Consider the following 25,255-nt stretch of genomic DNA (forward strand, 5'->3'; position numbering starts at 1 on the left):
CCTATCTCCTTTAAACTTTCCTCTTCTGACTTTAAAGCTATGTCCATCCCAAAGAATATAGAAAATCTAAAATGGAAATTGTTGCAAAAATTTAGCAGGTCAGACAATGGGCAGAGAAACTGGGTCACCATTTCAGGTTGAAGACCTTCATCAGATCTGAAAAGAGGACAAAAGAAGATTGTAAAGTTGCAGGGAGGGGGGCAGGCGGAGATGATATATCTGATGGGGTAAAAGCGGGGTGCCAATGGTAATAATCTGTAAAAAAATATTATCTTCATCAGTGAGTAAATGGAAGCAATTAGAGGGTAAGAACATAAACAAAAGAACCTAGACAAATAATGTGGGAAATGTCTCACCGATGTAGAGACCTCATTGAGAGCATCAAATGCCATCAATAATAATGGTGCAGAAATCATATTACTTGAAGTAGTAAAATTTTATATTGAATCAGGAAGGTTGCAGCATGGTCAGATGAAAACTAATTCCTGTTTCCCAGCCTGCATTGGGCATCTCTCTAATCACTGTGATAGTACAGAAGACCACAGAGTGGGAGTGCAACGAGGTAGTAAAATGCAGGCAACCCTGAGATCCCCCACCCTCCAAGCTTTTTTTCTCCTTTTTGGTGTCGATGAAGGGGCTCTGACCTGAAATATCCACTCTAATTCTTTTCCCACTGATGCAACATTTTCCCAATGAATAACAAATGCTCCGTAATGTCAGTGTCTCAGTGCTTCTAGATGATACAGTGATACAAGTTGTTTTAAAAAAATGTAGTGATTATTTCTTCTGCTTAGCCATGACAGGAGAAAATAGATCTTATTTCTTCATCAGTACACTGTTCTGGTATAAGACCCAACATGTTTTACCACGTGATTCTATACAAGCTTAAGGAAGTTAACTTCGATCAATGTGTACGCTCTGGAAAGGTCTTACTGGCTTATTCCAGCCCTGTATTTTATTTGGATGGGTATTCAATCTTCACAGATAGTACACATTTGCTAGCCCTTCAATATCTCTAGTGGAAAAGTGGGCGAGGTAATGGCAGATGGAATTTAACTTTTTTTTTAGTATGGCTGTATGGTAATTCGAGTTTCACTGTACCTCAATTGGTACACGTGACAATAAACTGATCTTTGAACCTTTGAACCTGGATATGTGCAAAGTGCTGCATTTTGGGAATTTAAAACAAGGCAGGACAAATGGAGTGAATGACAGGGCCATGAAGAATGTTGTTAACTAGAGTGAAATGGTGTCAATGGGAACATAGCTAGACAAGATTGTGAAGAAAGTGTATGACATGCTTGCCTTCATCGGCTGAGGTAATGAGTATAAGACTTGGGACGTCATATTACAGTTGTACAAAACATTGCTTAGGCCGCACTTAAAATATTGTGTACATTCTGGTCACCACACCACAGGAAGGTGAGGGTGCTAGAGATTCCTAGAGAGGGGAATTCCTAGATTGCTGGAGAGGGTGCAGAAAGGATAATGTTATCTAGATTGGAGGGCTTTCATTATTAGGAGAGTTTGAATAGGCTAGGTTTGTTTTCACTGGAGTGAAGGAAGCTGAAGGATGATATGTTAGAGATATACTGTATAAAATTATGAGATACATTGATAGGGTAGATCATCATTGTCTGTTTTTCATGGTAATGCCAGTGTTTTTGACTGGAAGTGCATCCTAGGCAATGTTTTGTATAACTGTAATATGACATCCTAAATCTTATTAATCGTGATTGTCTTTTCACTGATGGGTTAGCACGCACAAAAGGTTTTCACTGTACCTCAGTACACATGACAATAAACTCAACTGAAACAGGAAAGCATAGTTCTAAAGTATTCAGGAAGAGGATTAATGGGGATCTGAGGGATAACTTTTTCCCACAAAGAGAAGTTAGTATTTGGAATAAGCTGCCAGAGGAAGTGGTGGAGACAGGAACAATAACCATCAAAGAAGCATCTTAACAGGTACTGGAATTAGGAATAGAGGGGAATGAAATTAAGGTAAACAAATGATATTTGCATGGCTGGACCTGATGGTCGGCATAAAAAGAGGTAGGCCAAAGGGTCTGTTTCTATGCTATACAGCTCTGTGGCTCTAATCTGGGCCAATGTGCAAAACTTGCAATTAGCATTCTGCTCAAGATACCATAATGAGCAGGGTGAAGCACTTCCAAAATTTGTCTTCTCAATCATTTGGCACACCAACTCATTGTGTCCATTTAAGACAATCTTGTAATTTTGACAACTCGCATTGTTAGAGTCATACAGCACAGAAAAAAACAAGCCCTCAGCTCACCATGCCAATATAGTGTCAAGGCAGGAGAATGGGGTTGAGAGGGAAAGATAGATCAGCCATGATTGAATGGCAGAGTAGACTTGATGGGCCGAATGGCCTAATTCTGCTTCTGTCATCTGAACATCAAGAATCCATCTATACTTTTTACCATTTACCAGCACTCAATCCATAGCCCTTTTTACCTTGGTCATTGCTGGAGGGAATTTTAACCTACACCCTGAATCTTTTGCTCACATGCAGCCCAGTTGCCCTCTTAATTACAGCTCTGATAGGAACAGAGCCAAAGAATATCTCATAGAGCAGTGGTGAGTTCATCAAACAAGTGTATTTTTTTCCAAGGCCTTATCACTGTGATGGATGTTTCTTTTTGTTTGGTGTTAGTTGTGATTGTATGTGTTATTGCATTTTTATTGATTATTCTTATTGGTCTTATTGTTTAACTGCGGGTAATGTTTCATTTCACTACACATTTATGTGTATGTGACAAATAAACGACTATTGACTATTGAACAGTACTCTTTGGGAAAACCCAAAGTGTTTCAAAGATTCACAGTACCCATAGCCTTCTCGCACAACACAATGGTTGCATGAGAATTCTATATTTTTGAAATAATTAATTATTGATAAATGTCAAGCCATTCATGTTTGGCTTACCCCAGAGTTATCTTTAATCTTATGTTTCCTGTTATTTAGAAAAAACATTCTCCCATATATCTAACAAATGGGCATAATAACATACACTATTTCCTGAGGTTTTATTGTACTCCGCTTGGTTCACAACTCCCTATGTTTATTTTAACTTTAACTAGCTATGCCATTGTTGGAATCTACATACCATAACAAAATCCATTTATTGCCTCTACTAACATGTTCCCTTCACCTTTGGCCACTTTTCCCATCATGCTTCCCCAGTAAGCTCTTGGGCTAAACATATGACAAACTACTCATTGTGCTTATAAATTTCAGAATTTCCTACATCAGACATTCAGTTTAGTTTAGTTTAGTTTATTGTCATGTGCACCAAGGTACAGTGAAAACCTTTATGCTGCGTGCCATCCGGTCATCGGAAAAACTATACATGATTACAATCGAGCCGTCTACAGTGTACAGATACAGTATAACGGGAATAATGTATAGTGCAAGATAAAGTTCAGTAAAGTCCGTTTAAAGATAGTCCAAGGGTTTCCAATGTTAGCTCAGGACTACTCTCTAGTGTTGATAGGATGGTTCTGTTGCGAGAAGACAGCTAGGAAAAACTGTCCATGAATCTGGAGGAATGTGTATTCACACTTCTGTACCTCTTGACTGATAGGAGAGGGGAGAAGAGGGAATGACCAGCGTGAGATTCATCCTTGATAATGCTGGTGGCATGGCGGAGGCAATGTGAAGTGTACATGGAGGCAATGGAAGGAAGGTTGGTTTGCGTGGTGGTCTTTGCTGCATGCACAATTCTCTGCGATTTCTTGTCTTGGATTGAGCGGTTTCCAAACTATGCTGTGATGTACCCCGATAAAATGCTTTCTACGACCCATCTGTAGAAGTTGGTCAGAGTTGTTGGAGATATGTCAAACTCCCTAAAGTAGAGGGGTTGATGTGTTTTCTTGGCCATTGCTTCGATATGGCTAGTCCAGAACAAGTTGCTGTTAATATTTACTCCTAGGTACTTGAAGCTTTTAACTATCTCTACTTCAACGCCATCAATGTATATTAGGGTATGTTTACCGCTTTGCTTCCTAAAAGTTGATCACTATCTCAGGGCGGCATGGTAGCGCAGCGGTAGAGTTGCTGCTTTACAGCGAATGCAGCGCCGGAGACTCGGGTTCGATCCTGACTACGGGTGCTGTACTGTAAGGAGTTTGTACGTTCTCCCTGTGACCTGCGTGGGTTTTCTCCGAGATCTTCGGTTTCCTCCCACACTCCAAAGACGTACAGGTATGTAGGTTAATTGACTGGGTAAATGTAAAAATTGTCCCTAGTGTGTGTAGGATAGTGTTAATAGTGTTAGTGTGCGGGGATCGCTGGGCGACGCGGACTTGGTAGGCCGAAAAGGCCTGTTTCCGCGCTGTATCTGAAATATGAAAATAATATGAAAAAAATATGAAATATCTCCTTTGACTTGCTGACATTGAGAGAAAGGTTGTTGTGTTGACACCTGGTTATGAGGTTCTCAATCTCCTTCCTCTACTGCGTCTCATCATTGTATGCTATCCGGCTCATTCCAGTGGTGGTGGCGTCCACAAATTTGTAAATTGAGTTGGATTTGGTTGCACAATCATGGGGCACAGGGAGTAAAGAAGAGGGCTGAGAACACATCCGTGAGAAGCATTGGTGTTGAGGATTATCGTAGAGGATGATTTGTAAGTGCTCATCTTGATACTTTTTAAATGTTGTATGAGTCTCTACCTGCATCACTGCTTCAGGCTGTGCATTCAACATTCTTCCTACAAACCTCTTGCCCATTAACAAAACCTTTACTTTCTCGTCTAATTCAATCTATTTTTCTAAAGATTTTAAATACTGTTTTTGCAACAATATTTATTTGAGTCTTCTCAGCTACCACAATTGCACGGCTCACAAATCTACAATTTTCAGCATGAAGATCACATATTCAAATTGTCCCTGAATTCACTATGCCAATTTTCATGATGCACCTGTGCTATCATTTTGTTTTGAACTCTTCTATTCAATCATGTACTCAAACAGATAAGAGAATGGCTCATGGTTGCATTTTCACTATTGCTTGTATTGATGACTCAGGACCAAGAATTGCTGTTAAAGATCAATATTCAAAAGAGAAATTGAGGAAATATTTAAACTTAATGCAAAATTTCTAATGGCTCTTTTTCAATCTCAGTTTAGTTTCTGTTGCATGAAGCAAATGCATTTGATTTTCTTTGACCTTTGTTCCTTACAAGATTAATTACAGCTCCTGCAATTCAGAGCATCACATTGACGTTTCAATATTAGCGTTACTGTATATCGTAGTGAGCCAACAAAGTCTCACATTGAGGCTTTTTTTAGATGTTGCGAGCTTTTGCTTCCCTTTGCCACAATTCTATACTTCATCTTTCTTCAGGAACAAAAGAAATTACACCAGCACTTTGTAACTTCTGACAAAAATAACTTTGTTTTATTTTTAATAAAATTGTCTGTTTTATCTACTAAATCTATACCAGTTCTCAAAACAATATTGTCAATTCCATTCCTCGAATTGTTATCATACCCTGTCGTTGCCCTGTCTCTGAATGACCTAAATTTCTCCATACATGTCACTCACTAAACATTTCTAATGCCAAAAGGCTTCAGTGCTTTGCTTGAATATGTTTTCAAGTTTTCTATGCTCTTTGTCAATAAAGTTATTTAGATATGTACCAATCCACTGCCAGGTTGATCCTCACATTGACACCCTGACTATTTTTGGGAATCCACTTCACTCAAAAGGATGACTGTCTTGTGCTCCTGTATTTTATCATTTTGTACAGGCACGCAGGCAAAGGAATGGCATCTCAGTTGTGGTGATACAAGGAACTGCCTATGGTGGTTTACAAAAAAGACACAAAAGTGCCAGAGTAGAGAAACATTCAGCATTTCGTGAAAACATGGATAGGTGATGTTTTGCGTCAGAACCCTGGCAGTCTGAAGAAGCGTCCCAACCTGAAATGTCACTTATCTATGTCCTCCAGAGATGCTGCCTGACCTGCTGAGTTACTCCAACACTTTAGTCTTTTGTTATCTCAGTTGTGGTAATGCTTAAAGGGATGTTAGCATTAAAGCAATAATTATTGTCCAGAAACTGATATTATATGACACATATGTTAGAGACAAAAAAGAAAAGAATGGATATTTTCTGCAGTTTGAAGATTGTAATGTGATGTTCCCAAGGATCTGAGTTGAGTCTCAGCTTCTCACTATATTTAGAAATAACTTAAATGCAATCAAAAGATTTCCAAAAACTTTTAAAACTAAACTAGACCAAGTGAACCCGTTGGGCCCAAACCTCTCCTGCATTGGTGCAGCACCCTCTCCTTCCCCCCCCCCTCACTCCCTCCTCCTCCCTCCACCTCTCTCCCTCCTCCCTCCCCCTCCCTCCCTCCGCCCCCTCCCCTCCCTCCATCCTCCCCCTCCCCCTCCCTCCTTCCTCCTCCCCCTCCATTCCCCCTCCCCCTCCCTCCTCCCCCTCCCCTCTTGCCTCCCCCCACTCCATCCCCTTCAACCACATCCTCCTCCCTCCCTCCCTCCACCCCCTCCCTCTTTCCCTCCCTCCCCAGGAGATAGATTTAAACTTTAAAATGTGAATAACTTTAAAAATATAACATCGATTTCAATGAAACTTCTTCCATTAGCACCAAAGGGACGACGGTGAGTAAGGTGGGCCTAAAATGGTGGCACTATTGTGTACCGTTTTGGTTGTAGTTCAGGAACAAACAAACAAACGAGAGTTTTAGTATATAGATGAGTCACACGTTAGTGTACAGCAGAGAAAAATGTTGCAAGGGGAAATAATTAACGGAGTGGACAAAATTGTGCTATGTGTGAGAACCTTGACATCATCCTTTTTGGACATAAGAAATAGTAATCAAACTATTTTTAAGTAACAAGAGGCCGGGAGGTGTGAAACACAAGAACATAAGAAATAGAATAAAAAAGCGAAACAATCGTACCAAATTATCTCCCTATGCCACGTGGTGATGAATTCTAACTTGCATATTAAAGCAATTTTGCCAAATATATTTTCTGACAAATGTTGATAATAATAGATAAGATAGAAGGAATTTGAATATATATTATGTATGATTTCTATTATATGATACTACTCTCAAATTATTACTTAAAATATTTGTATGCTGAATAACAAATATAGTTTTTGTACTTTATTTCCAGATATCGGCGTAGAGCACATATAACCCCCAAATCTTATCTTGCCTTTATAAATAGCTACAAATCTGTTTACTCAGAAAAACATGCAAACATTGATGATTTAGCAGAACACATGCAAATGGGTGAGTCTATGGTCAAACTTCTAAAACTTGTGAATCTTTATGTAACAGTGTAGTATAAAAGAGGAAGTTTACTATACATGGTGTAAAATGATGAGGATCCAAGAATGAGACGTGGTTGTAATAAGGATGTTGTTTAAATGTAAGTGAGTGCAGGTAATGAAAGAAGGGAATTTTATTAATGTTGCCAGTTTATAATTGGAGGCAGTAACTATACAGCATTTTGTAGGAATAACTGAGACATTCTTTTCTTAACATCTGCACTTAAATTGTATTTTTTTCCAGCATAAGAGATAGGCTCATGAATTATAGGCGCAGAATTAGGCCATTCAGCCTATCAAGTCCACTCTGCCATTCAATCATGGCTGATATATCATTCTCTCTCAACCCCATTCTACTGCCTTCTCCCCATACTCCCAGACACTCTTACGAGTCAAGAGTCTGTCAATCTGCACCTTAAAAATACCCAATGACTTGGCCTCCACAGCTGTCTGTGGCTATTAATTCCACAGATACACCCCCCTCAGATTCATTCCCCTCTAAGGAAATTGCTCCTCATCTCCTTGCTAAAGGTGCGTCCTTTTATTGTGAGCCTATGGCTCACAATACTCCAGTTGCAGTCTGACCAGTACCTTATAAAGCCTCAGCATTGTATCTCTGTCTTTTATATTATTTTTCATTATTGTCCTCTCTAAATAAATGCTAGCATTTGTGCATTGTTCATGTCTAGCTTTTCTGCTCCAGGGAAACTAAGGTCAGGGAACAGTTCCCTTTACTCCTCTTCACTCCCAAAACATCCAATAAAGCTGCAGAAGAACTTTGTGTTCACGCTCCCACCTTTATTTGTTGTGCGTCTTTGCAAATCTGCAACCATAATCCTCCACTTCTCCTAACCATCAAGAGGCGATGACTACCTGAATAGTGAAATGGATACATTCAATTTTCTAGCCTGATACCACAAACCCATCCAAAAATGCATTCTGGTTCAAATAGCTGTCAATCCTGTCCTTGATGACTCAGGACTCATGCAAAAGAGAGAGATTGGACAAGTTCGGAGTTTATTCCTTGGACCACAGGAGGCTGAGGGGTTAATCTTACAGAGGTGTATAAAATCATAAGGGGAATAGACAGGGTGAATGTGTAGTCTTTTCCCTGGGGTAGTGGAATCAAGAACTAGAGAACATAACTTTAAGGTGAGAGGAGAAAGATTTAAAGAGAATCTGAGGGGCAACCTTTTCACACAGAGCTTGTTGGATATATGGAACGAGCTGCCAGTTGAAATAATTGAGATAGGTACAATAATAAAATTTAAAATACATTTGGACAGATACATGGATAGGAAAGGTTTAGAGGGGTGTAGGTAAGGCAAGGATAAATGGGACTAGCTTAGATGGGGCATCTTGCTCAGAACGAGGAGTTGGGCTGTTGGGCTTGATTCTGTGTTATATGATTCTGTGACTTCATATAGACATATTATTGCTGAAACCTTTCAGTGGGTCAGGCAGCATCTATTGAAAGACAAACAGGGTTAAAATTTCAGCTCAGAAATTCATCAGCAGATGAAAGTTCTTAAACCAGAAGTGTTAACTTTTCTTTCTCTTTCACAGATGCTGCCTGAACAGCTGAGTGTTTTCCGTAGTTTTGGCTTTTATTTTACATTTCCAGCAAAAGCAGATTCTTTAATTTTTGCATTACTACAGGTCTCTCAAAGCTTCTAGAAGCAACTGAATCAGTGGCTCTTCTTGCTAAAGAACTAGCAGGGAAAGAAAAGGAGCTGGAAGTGGCATCTCAAAATGCTGATAAGGTTTGTGCCAAATTCACATCTTAAATGCTTAATCTGTAACTCAGACATTGGCAGGTAAAGGGCCTGTCCCACTTAGGCGATTTTAAGGCGACTGCCGACGACTAGGCTGTTGCCGACAGTTCGCCGGGGTGCCGCGGCATGATCGTGAGGAGTCTTCAAAGAATCATAGTGGATCTTGGCGCGTCGCTGAGAAATCAACCGGCTTGAAATTTCTCGGCGACAGCTGGCTTGTCGCCAGGTATCGTTGCTTATTGCGGGCGCTGTCGCATGCTGTCCCCAGATTTGCTAGGTTGTCTTAGATGAATTTAGAAGCACGTAATATTAAATTAAGTAAAGTAATTTGAAGATACCATAAAATACTTGTGTTTAACCAATTTATTTACCGTCAGAACATTTGACAGGTAGATTGGAGGCGACAGTTTGACGGTCAGGTAAGCGAGGGAATTTTCGCGATGTTTATGGCCATCAGCGATTACATTTAAAGTAGGCTCCCAACCCAGATATGCAACCCAGAAACCAGATATGCATCCCCCGTCCATTTTCAAAGAATGCCCACACTCCGCGCAAAAATCCATTTAACCACTTTTTAAATTAAATTTCTTAATACTGCTATTAGTAAACTGGAAGTCAATCCAGTTTCTGCCTTGTTACCGTGAAGCTTGGTTTTCAAGTAACCCGGGCAAGATGTTATATTTCAAAACTCTCAAGTAATTACCGACTTGTCAGTGATTTCAGCGAAAATTAGGACACCGGAGAATCATCGATGAGCGTGGGAATTTCGCGATGTTTCCGAAGACGGTGTAATCTCGACCTACTCGGCATTGTCATGGTCATTGTCGTAGGGTAAAAGAAATGTAGGCGATCTGCTACGACTTTGACAGTCGCCGGCAGTCGCCTACAAAATCGCCTAAGTGGGACAGGCCCTTAAGTTAGGTCAACTTAATGGAAAAAAGTTGTTGGACCCTGAAGTTAAAAAAAGTGTATGTTTTGATTTATACATCAGGGGAAAAGTTTAAAGGTTATTAGCAAGGTAAGGTTTTTTTTAACAAAGAAAGTGCTAACTGCCTTGAACACATTGCCGGGGGAGATCGTGGAAGCAAATGCAATTGTGACATTTAAGAGGTATTTAGACAGGCGCCTGAATATGATGGGAATGGGGTGATATGGATCATTTGTAGGCCGGTAGAGTATAGTTTAGTTTAGAGATACAGCGCGGAAACATTAACATTATCCTACATCCACTAGGGCTATTTTAAATACTGATAGATTGGGAAATGTTGATGTTCAAAAGGACTTGGGTTTCCTTGTGCACAAACTTCTGCACAGGTTCTTAGGGCATAGTCAGGGACTCCATCTGGACCAGTTCTTTTCCATGGGTTCACTTGCAGGAAGGCATAAAAAATCATGTTTGATATTGGTTTTGGTATTGACTTATTACCATCATGTGTATCAAGATACAGTGAAAAGCTTAATTTTGCTTGCTATCCAGACAGATCATATATACAAGTACAACAGGTTTTACAAAAGAGAAAATAAACAGTGCAGAATATCATGTTACAGCCACATATCATATCATATATCATATCATATATATACAGCCGGAAACAGGCCTTTTCGGCCCTCCAAGTCCGTGCCGCCCAGTGATCCCCGTACATTAACACTATCCTACACCCACTAGGGACAATTTTTTACATTTACCCAGCCAATTAACCTACATACCTGTACGTCTTTGGAGTGTGGGAGGAAACCGAAGATCTCGGAGAAAACCCACGCAGGTCACGGGGAGAACGTACAAACTCCTTACAGTGCAGCACCCGTTGTCAGGATCGAACCTGAGTCTCCGGCGCTGCATTCGCTGTAAAGCAGCAACTCTACCGCTGCGCTACCGTGCCGCCATAGAAAGTATAGATTTTTTTAAAGTACAAGGGCCAGAACAAGGTAGATAGGAAGACAGGAGAACATCTTAGCATATGAGAGAGGTCTCATATGAGAGAGTCTGAAGAGGGTCTCGATCCGAAACGTCGCCCATTCCTTCTCTCCTGAGATGCTGCCTGCCTGACCTGCTGAGTTACTCCAGCATTTTGTGAATAAATACCTTTGATTTGTAGCAGCATCTGCAGTTATTTTCTTACACTTCTTAGCATATGAGAGGTTCATTCAACAGTCTAATAACTACGCTGGAAGAAGCTGTTTTGGGATCTGATGGTGTGTGCTTTTCAGCTTTCCTACCGTTATGGAAAGTCCTGATAAAATACATGTGAAGTGTCGTAAGCAGTTCTGGGTACCACAGATTAGGAAGGATGGATTTACCAAAATGAAATTTGATTTTAAGGGGTTTTAGTGGCGCTGTTAGGATAAACAGTGAAAATACTCTACTGATTGAAAAGAGTATCAGACTAGAAGGCATATGATGCATGGGTCATTGACACAGCTATTAAAACTTATTGTAATAGAACAAATGTCTCTGTCCCATGAAACAAGTCAGATCTGTTTTTTGAAATTGAATTAGGGTTTTCAGCCCATTAGAATAGTCTGTTAAAGATGTCGATATAAAAGAAAGACTTAATTGACCCGTTGGTGCTAAAGGGAAAGTGTATGGAAAATCTGTATGATATAAAGGCGTAAAGGGGCCTTAGGCTTGGTCCAAAACCAATTATTTTCTGCAGTAAATCAGAAAGGTATAATATGTTTGCGTACATGGATGATTACGAGAGGACAAATGGTTATAATAACAAACCTGTTGAGTAAATAATTAGTATTGACTCATTAGTTGAATCAAAAGAAAGTTTTTCAAGTATCAGATACTGACTGAGGCAGAAGTCTCATCTCAAGAAGTACAATGCCTAAATGTTGTGTAGGAAAATAACTGCAGATGCTGGTACAAATCGAAGGTATCACAAAATGCTGCAGTAACTCAGCGGGTCAGGCAGCATCTCTGGAGAGAAGGAATTTCGGGTCGAGACCCTTCTTCAGACTGTTGTCAGGGGGGGCAAAGAAAGGATAAAGAAAGGATACAGGTGGAGACAGGAAGACCGTGGGAGAACTGGGGAAGGGGAGGGGAAGAGAGGGACAGAGGAGCTATCTAAAGTTGGAGAAGTCAATGTTCATACCGCTGGGCTGTAAGCTGCCCAAGTGAAATATGAGGTGCTGTTCCTCCAATTTGCGGTGGGCCTCACTATGACACTGGAGGAGGCCCATGACGGAAAGATCAGACTGGGAATGGGAGGGGGAGTTGAAGTGCTCAGCCACCGGGAGATCAGGTTAGTTAAGGCGGAGTGAGCGAAGGTGTTGAGTGAAATGATCGCAAGCCAGTGTTTGGTCTCGCCGATGTAGAGAAGTTGACATCTGGAACAGCGGATACAATAGATGAAGTTCGAGGAGGTGCAGGTGAACCTTTGTCTCACCTGGAAAGACTGTTTGGGTCCTTGGATGGAGTCGAGGGGGGAGATAAAGCAGAAAGTGGAGGAGATGGGGAGATGTGACCAGTAGTGGGATCCCGTTGGAGGTGACGGAAATGTTGGAGGATAATTTGTTGTATACGCTGGCTGATGGGGTGGAAGGTGAGGACAAGGCGGACTCTATCCTTGTTACGATTGGGGGGAGGGGGAACAAGAGCGGAGCTGCGGGTTTAGAGGAGGCTCTAGTGAGAGCCTCATCTACAATGGAAGAGGGGAAGCCCTGTTTCCTAAAGAATGAGGACATCTCTGATGCCCTAGTTTGAAACACCTCATCCTGGGCGTAGATGCGGCGTAGACGGAGGAATTGGGAGTAGGGGATAGACTTTTTGCAGGAGACAGGTGGGAAGAAGTGTAGTCCAGATAGCTGTGGGAGTCAGTGGGTTTGCAGTAGATGTCGGTCACTAGTCTGTCTCCTGTGATGGAGATGGTGAGATCCAGAAACGGTAAGGAGATGTCGGAGATGGTCCAAGTATATTTAAGAGCAGGATGGAAATTAGTGGTGAAATGTATGAAGTCAGTGAGTTCTGCATGGGTGCAAGAGGTAGCACCAATGATTCCCCTCGTTCTCACCTTCCACCCCATCAACCAGTGTATACAACAAATTATCCTCCAACATTTCCGTCACCTCCAACGGGATCCCACTACTGGCCATATCTTCCCATCTCCTCCCCTTTCTGCTTTCCGCAGAGACCGTTCCCTCCGTAACTCCCTAGTCCACTCGTTCCTTCCCACCCAAACCACCCTCTCTCCAGGCACTTTGCACTGCAACCGCAGGAGATGCAACACCTGTTCCTTTACCTCCCCGCTCGACTCCATCCAAGGACCCAAACAGTCCTTCCAGGTGAGGCAGAGGTTCACCTGCACCTCCTCCAACCTCATCTATTGAATCTGCTGTTCTAGATGTCAACTTCTCTACATCTCTGAGACCAAACGCAGGCTCGGCGATCGTTTCGCTCAACACCTTCGCTCAGTCCGCCTTAACCAACCTGATCTCCCGGTGGCTGAGCACTTCAACTCCCCCTCCCACTCCCAGTCTGACCTTTCCGTCATGGGCCTCCTCCAGTGTCATAGTGAGGCCCATCGCAAATTGGAGGAACAGCACCTCATAGTTCGCTTGGGCAGCTTAAAGCCCAGCGGTATGAACATTGACTTCTCTAACTTTAGATAGCTCCTCTGTCCCTCTCTTCCCCTCCCCCTTCCCAGTTTCCCCACTGTCTTCCTGTCTCCACCTATATCCTTTCTTTGTCTTGCCCCCCCTGACATCAGTCTGAAGGAGGGTCTTGACCCGAAACGTCACCCGAAACTTCTCTCCAGAGATGCTGCCTGAGCCGCTGAGTTACTCCAGCATTTTGTGATACCTTCAATGCTTAAATGTTTGTAGATTGAACAATAAAATGCTTGTCTATGATATGTAACCTTAGAATAAGAAGATATTGGTAAGTCTGCTTAGAATATATATCAATCGCCATATTAGTTGTGATTCTTACATCGTCCTGAGATATTGTATCTGCATAACTGCATAAATCCCTCAAATAAACCAGTAAGAAAACAAATTTGTGTCTCTCCCGATTATTACAAAATATGCAAATTGACTGAATTCCCAGAACACAGGCCTTTTGGAAATGTGATTAGGAAGCACTTACTTAGCAGAGCATAGAAAAAATGTTGAGACGTTTCTTTCTGCGAGTAACAATTGTTGATATATTAATTGTTAATTTTTAAACTAAGATTGACAGGTGATAATCAAACACATTAAGAACATAATGCCAAAATCTCTCATTGGATAGGCTCAAGGGTCTAAATAGCTTACTCTTGTTCCTGTATTCTTATTTCAAAATGTCATTACCTGAATTATCATACCTTTACGATATTCTGCAGGTGTTGGGAGAAGTGACTGTAAGTGCGCAAGCAGCAGAAAGCGTTAAAAATGAAGTCCTAATAGTGAAAGATAAAGCCCAGAAGATTGTGGATGAAATAGCAGTGGAAAAAATCTTTGCAGAGGAAAAATTACTAGCTGCAAAGCCAGCATTAGAAGCTGCAGAAGCAGCTCTGAATGTGAGTATGTATTTTTATGAACTGATTTGTGGGCTGTGAACTAAACTAAACTCAAATTTTGAGCAATAACAGGAATCCTCTTAAAGACCTTTGTTTACAAATAGAAACAAAGCAAAAGCTCATGGGTAATGCTAAGAATATTGTCACTCATGCAAGTATTTATGAATATATAGCAATTTTTGTCACATCAGAAATTATTTTTTCCCTGATGCTCTTACTCTGCCTTGATATTTCAATGCAAATCCACCCCATATTTAGAGTAATTTGAAATAATAATTATTTAAATATGGTCTGGAAATATGAATAACAAAAGTTGAAAGTAGAGGGAATAAGGCAGATGAAATAAAGCAGAGGGAGACAAAGTAGGACAATAGACAATAGACAATAGACAATAGGTGCAGGAGTAGGCCATTCAGCCCTTCGAGCCAGCACCGCCATTCAATGCGATCATGGCTGATCACTCTCAATCAGTACCCCGTTCCTGCCTTCTCCCCATACCCCCTCACTCCGCTATCCTTAAGAGCTCTATCCAGCTCTCTCTTGAAAGCATCCAACGAACTGGCCTCCACTGCCTTCTGAGGCAGAGAATTCCACACCTTCACCACCCTCTGACTGAAAAAGTTCTTCCTCATCTCCGTTCTAAATGGCCTACCCCTTATTCTTAAACTGTGGCCCCTTGTTCTGGACTCCCCCAACATTGGGAACATGTTATCTGCCTCTAATGTGTCCAATCCCCTAATTATCTTATATGTTTCAATAAGATCCCCCCTCATCCTTCTAAATTCCAGTGTATACAAGCCCAATCGCTCCAGCCTTTCAACATACGACAGTCCCGCCATTCCGGGAATTAACCTAGTGAACCTACGCTGCACGCCCTCCATAGCAAGAATATCCTTCCTCAAATTTGGAGACCAAAACTGCACACAGTACTCCAGGTGCGGTCTCACCAGGGCCCGGTACAACTGTAGAAGGACCTCTTTGCTCCTATACTCAACTCCTCTTGTTACGAAGGCCAACATTCCATTGGCTTTCTTCACTGCCTGCTGTACCTGCATGCTTCCTTTCATTGACTGATGCACTAGGACACCCAGATCTCGTTGAACTCCCCCTCCTCCTAACTTGACACCATTCAGATAATAATCTGCCTTTCTATTCTTACTTCCAAAGTGAATAACCTCACACTTATCTACATTAAACTGCATCTGCCATGTATCCGCCCACTCACACAACCTGTCCAAGTCACCCTGCAGCCTTATTGCATCTTCCTCACAATTCACACTACCCCCCAACTTAGTATCATCTGCAAATTTGCTAATGGTACTTTTAATCCCTTCGTCTAAGTCATTAATGTATATCGTAAATAGCTGGGGTCCCAGCACCGAACCTTGCGGTACCCCACTGGTCACTGCCTGCCATTCCGAAAGGGACCCATTTATCCCCACTCTTTGCTTTCTGTCTGTCAACCAATTTTCTATCCATGTCAGTACCCTACCCCCAATACCATGTGCTCTAATTTTGCCCACTAATCTCCTATGTGGGACACCTCCCTGCTAGCTGTGTTCCTCTATTGGAGGTTCGAAGAAGACTTGTTTTGTGAAGGGGAGATCTTGCCTGATGAAACTGTTAGAATTCTATGTGGAAATAAGTAGCAGGACAGACAAAGGAGTGGATGTTGTTTACATAGATTTTCAGAAAGCCTTTGATAAGGTGCCACACATATGGCTGCGTTATCGTGAGCCCATCGTATCAAAGGGAAGATACTAGCATGGATTGCAGAAGGCAAAGAGTGATAATAAAGGGGGCCTTTTCTGGTTGGCTGCCAATGACTAGTGGAGTTCCGCTGGAGAGGGTCCAGAGGAGGTTTACGAGAATGATCCCAGGAATAACATGTGATGAATGTTTGGCACTGGGCCTGTACTCGCTGGAGTTTAGAAGGATTAGGGGGGATCTCATTGAAACACACCAAATAGTGAAAAGCCGTGATAGAGTGGATGTGGAGAGAACGTTTGGACTAGTCTCGGACCAGAGGCCTTAGCTTCAGAATTAGAAGATGTTCCTTTAGGAAGGAGGTGAGGAGGAATTTCTTTAATCAGAGGGTAGTGAATCAGTGCCACAGAAGGCTGTGGAGGCCAGGTCAGTGGATATTTTAAAGGCAGAGATGGATAGATTCTTGATTAGTATGGGTATCAGGAGTTTTAGAGAGAAGGCAGGAGAATTGTGTTAAGAGGGAAAGATAGATCTCCCATGATTGAATGGCGGAGTACACTTGATGGGCCGAATGTCCTAATTCTGCACCTATCACTTATGAACTGAGCCATTGGGACATATCCAAGACCACCATGCTGCACACAATGCCACTGTGTGGTGCCAACCAAACTCTGGGGAAGACTCCCTACAAAGCTAGGCCTCTACTAAAGGGCCCCCAACATAACAAATGAAAAGGAAACCGTCACTTAATGACATTAGACAAAGTCCGATCGCCATTTGATTTTAGTTTTTGTAAATAAATTTAGTTTTTTTTGTCTTGTATTGTCAGTATTGTTATGTGCAATATTTTCTGTTTTACTCTTTGATTAAAAAAATTTACACAATAAACTGGAGATTGCCTACGAAAAGAAAATACAGACCTTGTTTTCTTGCTTAAATTCTTCCAATTTTCAAACCCACTGTGTTTTGCAATGTCACTGACAAAGATCAGCCCACTCAATCTTTTGAAATCATTGAAGATCAGGATTCATGTCCCTACAGACAAAACCCTGAGAAAACCCACCATAAGCCAAGACGCTTCTCTTTGTGTTAAAATATTTATTTTTAATACCTTTAGGATAAAATAGTTTAATTTAGATTTAAACTGGACTACTGTGCATAATCATGGAGTTATATTAGCTCTACAGCACAGAAACAAGCTATTTGGCCCACCTTGTCCATGCCAATCAGGTTAGCATATTGGGCTAGTCCCATTTGCCTGCATTTGGCAATAACCCTCTAAACTCTTATTATCTATTTATCCGTCCAAAAGTCTTTTTAAAGTCATAATTGTATATACTTTTGTAGCTTCCTCTGGCAGCTCATTCCAGATATGGACTACCTTTTTGAGTCCCTCAAGGTCTCTCTTAAATCTCTCTTCTCTCACCTTGAGTCTATGCCCTCTAGTTTGAATACTCCACCCTGGGGGAGAAAAATGGCGAGTGTTCACTTTATCCATGCCCTTCATGATCTTGTACACCTTAATAAAGTCACCCCTCAGTTCCCTATGTTCCAAAGAAAATATGCAATAATGCAATGGATGACTATTTACATTTATTTGACTCACATTATCAAATGTTTATTTATTCCCAGACTATCAAGCCAAATGACATTGCCACTGTGCGTAAATTAGCCAAACCACCTCACCTGATAATGAGGATTCTTGATTGTGTCCTGGTTCTCTTCCTAAAGAAAATGGATATAGTTACCATGGATCCCGAGAGACCATGTCTCAAGCCATCCTGGGGAGAGTCTTTGAAGGTATCTCAATTCATTTTAATACAGACACCTTTTCAAATGAACTATAAGTAATGAAAGATGTCTCATGGCAGTTTTCCATTCAGTGATGTTTTGAATTGTGCTGTAAGACTACATCATCCTGATTTTCAAAATTGGGAAGGCCTTATCCTCAATTTTGTTGTCCAGGTAAGGTCAGTTAACTTGATGATAATGCTTCTTGCATTCTTATTTAATACCGCCCTCTGCACTGCAGTGTCTAACTGGTTACCTCTACCTTTTGATAGATAGACCTGAATTCAGACAAGCATCTTTCTCACTTCTTCAACAAATTAGAAGTCCTCAAGAAAAGTCAATTCTGAAAACTTAATTTTATATCATTTTTTCCACAGTCTGACTCTTTTCAGCTATTTGTTTTATTTCATATTTCCAGCATCTGTATTTATTTTTTATATCAATGATCTTGAAGCCTCGTACCCTCGGTCTGAAGAAGGGTCTCGACGCAAAATGTTACCCATTCCTCTCTCCAGAGATACTGTCTGTCCCGCTGAGTTACGCCAGCATTTTGTGTCTATCGCCCATTAATTTAATTGTCCTCTGCCATCCGCTATATGATGCAGTAAAAGCATGAGGGTTTATAAAATGTTTCCACTTGTATGACAAGTGATAATTAGAATATAATTTTAAGGTAAATAGAGTGCTGGGGTGAGGGAAGGAATTTTTATATCAGAGGGAAGGAATTTTATAAGGCGGCACGGTAGCGCAGCGGTAGAGTTGCTGCTTTACAGCGAATGCAGCGCCGGAGACTCAGGTTCGATCCTGACTACGGGTGCTGCACTGTAAGGAGTTTGTACGTTCACCCCGTGACCTGCGTGGGTTTTCTCCGAGATCTTCGGTTTCCTCCCACACTCCAAAGACGTACAGGTATGTAGGTTAATTGGCTGGGTAAATTTAAAAAATTTAAAATAAAAAAAAATGGCCCTAGTGGGTGTAGGATAGTGTTAATGTACGGGGATCACTGGGCGGCACGGACTTGGAGGGCCGAAAAGTCCTGTTTCCGGCTGTATATATATGATATTGTAGCGACCATAGAGAATGGTCCAGGTCGTCGAACCCTCGGATTGGCCAGCGAGGTCACGTGGGAACGCGACCATGGGGATTGGTCCAGGGAACGACATCGCTGATTGGCCAGCGATGTCATGTGCGCGTTTGGCGCTCGATTTAGTCAGTTCGGCGAAGTCTTCAAGGAAGACAGTAAGTTTGTATTGGTTGTCCTGTACCTTGTTGTTTAACTTTGTATTCGTGTATTGCGGCTGCAATAAACTTCGTCTACAACCAACAAGTTTCGGACTCGCCATATTGGTGACCCCGACGTGATCTGGACGATCACCGACTGAGCAGGAACCCGACGCCTCGTTGACGATGACCGAGCAGGGCACACCGGAGTCAAGCGCAGCAGGCGTTCATCTTCCGTTATTTTGGACGTACGCACCGCAAGCTTGGTTTATCCACGCCGAGGCTCAATTCCATATAAAGAAGGTGTCGGACGAATCCACGAAGTACTTCTACCTCGTCAGCGCTCTATCGCCGGACACAACCAAGCGCGTGATGCGGTTCATCGTAAATTCACCTGCGGAAGACAAGTACGAGGCCATGAAGAAGGTATTACTGCGAACCTTCGGGTTGAATAAGCATGGTGGTGCGGCAAAACTTCTGCACCTACCGGATCTTGGAGACCAACTGCCTTCCGTCCTCATGGCCGAAATGATGATGCTAGCCGGTGAGCATACGGATTGCCCGATGTTTGAACAGGCATTCCGCGAGAAACTTCCCGAGGATGTCCGACTGCTGCTTACGGATTGTTCTTTTAAGGACCCCGAAGCATATGCAGCGAAAGCGGACGCGCTCATAGCGGCAAAAAACAAGGCAAGTGGTTCAATCAACAAAGTCTCGACATCGGTGACCACGCCACAGCGACGGCAAGATGGCGCCACGTCTCCCGCCAATTCTCCGAAAGCCCGCCAAAAAGATCCGCACAAGCGCGGCTGGTGCTATTATCACCTACGATGGGGTAACGAATCCCGCAACTGTCGTTTGCCTTGTACCTTCGCGGGAAATGCCTCGGCCGATCGTACATAGGGGCAGTTACGATTGGCCAGAACCGGCGCCTCTATGTCCATGATCGATTCACGGACACAGAATTTTTGGTAGACACGGGAGCCATCGTCAGCATAGTGCCGCCGACCGACCTCGAAACCAGATCGGGTAAGACAGGTCCCACCCTCATCGCGGTTAATGGCAGCCCAATTCGCACTTTCGGTACACGGAAGATGTCCCTTGTGTTAGGCCTCCGCACGTACGAATGGCCATTCATCATAGCCGACGTCAAACAAGCGATCCTGGGCGCAGATTTTCTCTGGGCTTTTTCACTGGTTCCTGATGTCCGCGGTAACGACCTCCAACCCTCCGCCGAAGATGAGCACGTCGCTCCGACAATCGCCTCCTCGCCCAGCCCTACTGTCCAGGCCGTCGTCGCGGCCCCCGACTCGTATGCTGCGATTCTGGCAGAGTTCCCAGAGCTGCTCGTCCAACGTTTTGACGCACCTTCGGCTAAGCACGGTGTGGTCCATCACATCCGCACCGAAGGCCCTCCCGTTTTCGCTCGGGCCAGGAGACTACCGCCAGACAAACTGGTGGTGGCAAGGGCGGAGTTCAGGAAGATGGAGGAAATGGGAATTGTCCGTCAGTCTGACAGCCCGTGGGCCTCGCCGTTACACATGGTCTCCAAGGCATCTGGGGGGTGGAGGCCATGTGGCGATTATCGGCGTCTCAATGCTGTCACCACGGCTGATCGCTACCCCATACCGCACCTACAGGACTTTTCATCTGGGCTGGAAGGAGCGGTGGTGTTTTCCAAAATCGATTTGGTGCGAGGATACCATCAGATTCCGGTGCGACCGGAGGACATACAAAAAACTGCAACTATTACTCCGTTCGGGTTGTTTGAATGGTTGCGTATGCCTTTCGGTTTAAAGAACGCGGCACAGGCTTTCCAGCGACTGATGGACCGCGTGGGCCGGGGTTTACCCTTTTTGTTTATTTATTTAGACGACATCCTGGTAGCCAAGCCCCTCAGTGCAGGAACACCAGGCCCATTTGCGGACCGTGTTCCAGCGGCTCCAGGACCACGGGCTCATTATCCAACCCTCCAAATGTCAATTCGGCCTGCCTGCCCTCGATTTTCTAGGGCACAGAATTACTCCTGCCGGCGCCGCCCCTTTGCCCGAGAAGGTGGAAGCTATCCGGGCTTTTCCCAGGCCCACCACAGTAAAAGGGCTGCAGGAGTTCGTAGGCATGGTTAATTTCTACCATAGATTCGTTCCGGCAGCGGCGCGAGTCCTGCGCCCGCTTTTCCAATGCCTTGCAGGGAATCCGGTAGAGTTGTTGTGGTCCCCGACCGCAGAGTCGGCTTTTACGGCAGCTAAGGCAGCCTTGGCAGACGCCACCATGTTGGTCCATCCGAGCCCCTCCGCCCCCACGGCCCTGACGGTTGACGCCTCTGACGTGGCGGTGGGTGGGGTTCTGGAGCAGCAGGTCGGTGGCCGTTGGCAGCCTTTAGCGTTTTTCAGCCGGCAACTAAATTCGGCCGAGCTGAAATATAACGCATTTGACCGAGAGCTTCTAGCTCTCTATTTAGCTGTCCGTCATTTCAGGTATTTCCTCGAGGGCCGCCCATTCGTGGCATTTACGGACCACAAGCCATTAACATTTGCTTTTTTGAAATTGTCTGACCCATGGTCGGCCCGCCAGCAGCGGCACCTGACTGCTATCTCCGAATTTACCACAGATGTCCGTCATATCGCGGGTAAGCTTAATGCCGTTGCTGACGCCCTGTCTAGACCTGCTTTTCCCCCTATTTCGGCGGTGGACTGCGAAGTGGATCCCCAGGAGCTCGCGGAGGCACAGCTCCTAGCGGATACCGTTGCGGCTTACCAGTCCACCACTTCGGGATTGAAGTTGGCCCAGGTAGCTTGTGGGTCGGAGGGCACGAAAGTCTGGTGCGATGTTTCTCTTCCTCGTCCCAGGCCGGTAGTACCGCCCTCCCTTCAGCGCCGGGTTTTCGATGCCATTCATGGGCTGGCGCACCCGTCCATCCGCTCCACCTCTGCCTTGGTAGCAGCGAGGTTTGTCTGGCATGGCCTGCGGAAACAGGTAGCAGGGTGGGCACGTTCCTGCGTGTCCTGTCAGACCGCTAAAGTCCAGCGCCACGTCCAGCCCCCCGTACAGGATTTCGAGGTCCCGGCTTTTCGTTTTTTCCACATCCACGTGGATTTGGTCGGGCCTTTGCCTTCCTCCCGGGGCTACACCCACCTCCTCACGGTGGTGGATCGGTTCACCCGGTGGCCAGAGGCTTTCCCATTGTTTGATATCTCGTCAGCGTCTTGTGCTAGGACTTTGGCCCTTCATTGGGTAGCTCGTTTCGGGGTCCCGGCAGTTATTACAACTGACAGAGGGCCACAGTTCACTTCGTCCCTCTGGGCCGCGCTGGCGGAACTGTACGGGTCCAAGTTACAACCCACAACTGCATATCACCCCCAGGCAAATGGACTCGTAGAAAGGTTCCACCGCCAACTTAAGGCGTCTCTCAGTGCAAGGCTTGAAGGCCCGGACTGGGTAGACCAACTCCCTTGGGTTCTTTTGGGCATCCGGACTGCTCCTAAACCAGATCTCGGTGCGTCGTCCGCAGAGCTAGTATATGGCTCGACACTTCGAGTACCCGGAGATCTGTTTCCGGACCCTTCAGCCCTGCTCCCTACAGTCCCATCAGCGTTAGCATCTCTCCGGGAACGGGTGGGCTCCCTGGCTCCAGTGCCGACTTCACGTCATGGGTGTCCCATGGTACATGAACCGTCTTCCCTGAAGGACTGTGAGTTTGTTTTTCTGCGTAAAGATGCCCATCGCGCCCCGTTGCAGAGGGTCTATCAAGGGCCGTTCCGGGTTTTACGTAAGGGAACGGCTACTTTCACCTTAGACATGGGCGGCAAGAGTGAACTCGTCTCGGTGTCCCGGCTCAAACCTGCCCATTTGGACCCGGATCAACCAGTCCTGGTCGGTCAAACCCCTAGGCGAGGCCGACCTCCGTTAGTTCCGCCTAGTCCAGAAACCCCCGTTCCGACAGTTCCTCCAGGACCCCCCGTTTCGGCAGTTCCTCCAGGACCCCCCGTGCCGGTAGTTCCTCCAGAACCTCTCGTTCCGGCTGTTCCACCAAGTCCGGAACCTCCGGCTCCTGTGGTTCAGGCTGTCCCTCTCCGTACTCGTTATGGTCGCGAAATCCGGCTCCCAGCTAGGTTCCGCACCTCGGGTTCTGGGGGGGGTCATGTAGCGACCATAGAGAATGGTCCAGGTCGTCGAACCCTCGGATTGGCCAGCGAGGTCTCGTGGGAACGCGACCATGGGGATTGGTCCAGGGAACAACATCGCTGATTGGCCAGCGATGTCATGTGCGCGTTTGGCGCCCGATTTAGTCAGTTCGGCGAAGTCTTCAAGGAAGACAGTAAGTTTGTATTGGTTGTCCTGTACCTTGTTGTTTAACTTTGTATTCGTGTATTGCGGCTGCAATAAACTTCGTCTACAACCAACAAGTTTCGGACTCGCCATAATATGATGATATACTTGAGTATTTTATGATTGGTGTTATCACTTAAATTATTGAGATAATCTATAATTGGAAGACAAGAATTGCAGAATTAATCCACACTTACAAAGGCAGAGATTAATCAAAGATGATCAGCATAGCTTTGTTAGGGATAAATCCTGTTTGACTAATTTGATTGCATTTTTCAAAGAGGTAACAAAGTATATTGACGAGAGTGATGTAGTTGATGCAGTCTACATGGACTTCACTGATGAGATCCCACATGGGAAACTACACCAAAAGGTTACAGCCCATGGGATTCCGGGCAAAATGGCAAATTAGATCCAAAATTGGGGTTGCTTTTGTGATTGGAAGCCTGTGAGCTATTGTGTAGCACGGGGATCAATGCTGGGACTTAACTATTTGTTATATACATAAGCAATTTGGATGTGAATATAGCTGATATGATCAGTAAGTTTGCAGATGACGTAAAAACTGGGATGTTGATGATTGTGCAGAAGATAGTATCAGGATACAGAATAATATTGATCAGCCAGTAAGTTTAATCTTGATAATTTGCGTGATGAATTTTAGGAGGACTAATAAGAGCAGAACATACACAATGAGTGGAACAGAGAGGTTCTGATGCAGCTTCATAAAATATTGATTAGACCACAGATGGAATACACTACGGATGAAAGTAATTGCAATTGAGATGGTGTAGTAGATTCACGAGATGCTGCCCAAGATAGAGCACATCAGTTATAAATAGAGAATGTATATGCTGAGTTTGATTGACTTGAAGTGGAGGAAGCTGGTGGGGGGGTGGGACACTTGATTGAGGTATCCTACATTATATGGGGCATTTGTACTTGAAAATAAATTACTTGGATAAGCATATATATGATCTTATTATTAAGTTTGCAAATGACACGAAAATTGATGGGAGTTGTTAAAAATGAAGGTTGAATAAGACTACAGTGGAAAGTTGAGCAGAGTGGTGGCAGATGGAACTTAATCCAGACAAGGGTTGGGTAATGCTTTTTGGAGGTCAATTTTGTTTGGACGCAAAGTAAATGACAAGAACCTTACAAATGTTGATGTGCAGACCTTGGAGTTTAAGTCCATTGCTCCAAAGACGTACAGGTATGTAGGTTAATTGGCTGGGTAAATGTAAAATTGTCCCTAGTGGGTGTAGGATAGTGTTAATGTTACGGGGATCGCTGGGCGGCACGGACTTGGTGGGCCGAAAAGGCCTGTTTCGGGCTGTATATATATGATATGATGATATGATGATACCTGAAAGTTGTGAGACAGGTGAATAGAGTAGTACAAAGGACATTTGTACTGACCCCTCATACGTCGTTCTCTGCGTTTGATTGGCTCCCCTCAGGACGCCGGCTTCGCTGCCCAGCCTGTAAGGACACAGAGGAGAAGGGCAACCTTTGTCCCCAAGACTGTTCAGCTCCTCAACTTCCAACCACCCCTGTCTCGCTGCTCACCCTGCTAATCCCCCCCCCCCCC

At 44.1% G+C, this 25,255-nt stretch overlaps 1 protein-coding gene across 1 annotated transcript in view; it reads left to right on the forward strand.

Moving 5' to 3' along the window:
* LOC144593844 (dynein axonemal heavy chain 8-like) overlaps nucleotides 1-25,255 on the forward strand; it is a 624,642-nt gene that overhangs the window by 477,744 nt on the left and 121,643 nt on the right. The window contains exons 66-69 of the mRNA XM_078399962.1: nucleotides 7,181-7,299; nucleotides 8,997-9,100; nucleotides 14,437-14,613; nucleotides 17,953-18,120. Coding sequence (XP_078256088.1) covers nucleotides 7,181-7,299; nucleotides 8,997-9,100; nucleotides 14,437-14,613; nucleotides 17,953-18,120 — 568 coding nt within the window. The remainder of the gene's footprint in view (nucleotides 1-7,180; nucleotides 7,300-8,996; nucleotides 9,101-14,436; nucleotides 14,614-17,952; nucleotides 18,121-25,255) is intronic.

The sequence above is a fragment of the Rhinoraja longicauda genome, chromosome 5 (genome assembly GCF_053455715.1).
Source record: "Rhinoraja longicauda isolate Sanriku21f chromosome 5, sRhiLon1.1, whole genome shotgun sequence".
Lineage (NCBI taxonomy): Eukaryota > Metazoa > Chordata > Chondrichthyes > Rajiformes > Arhynchobatidae > Rhinoraja > Rhinoraja longicauda.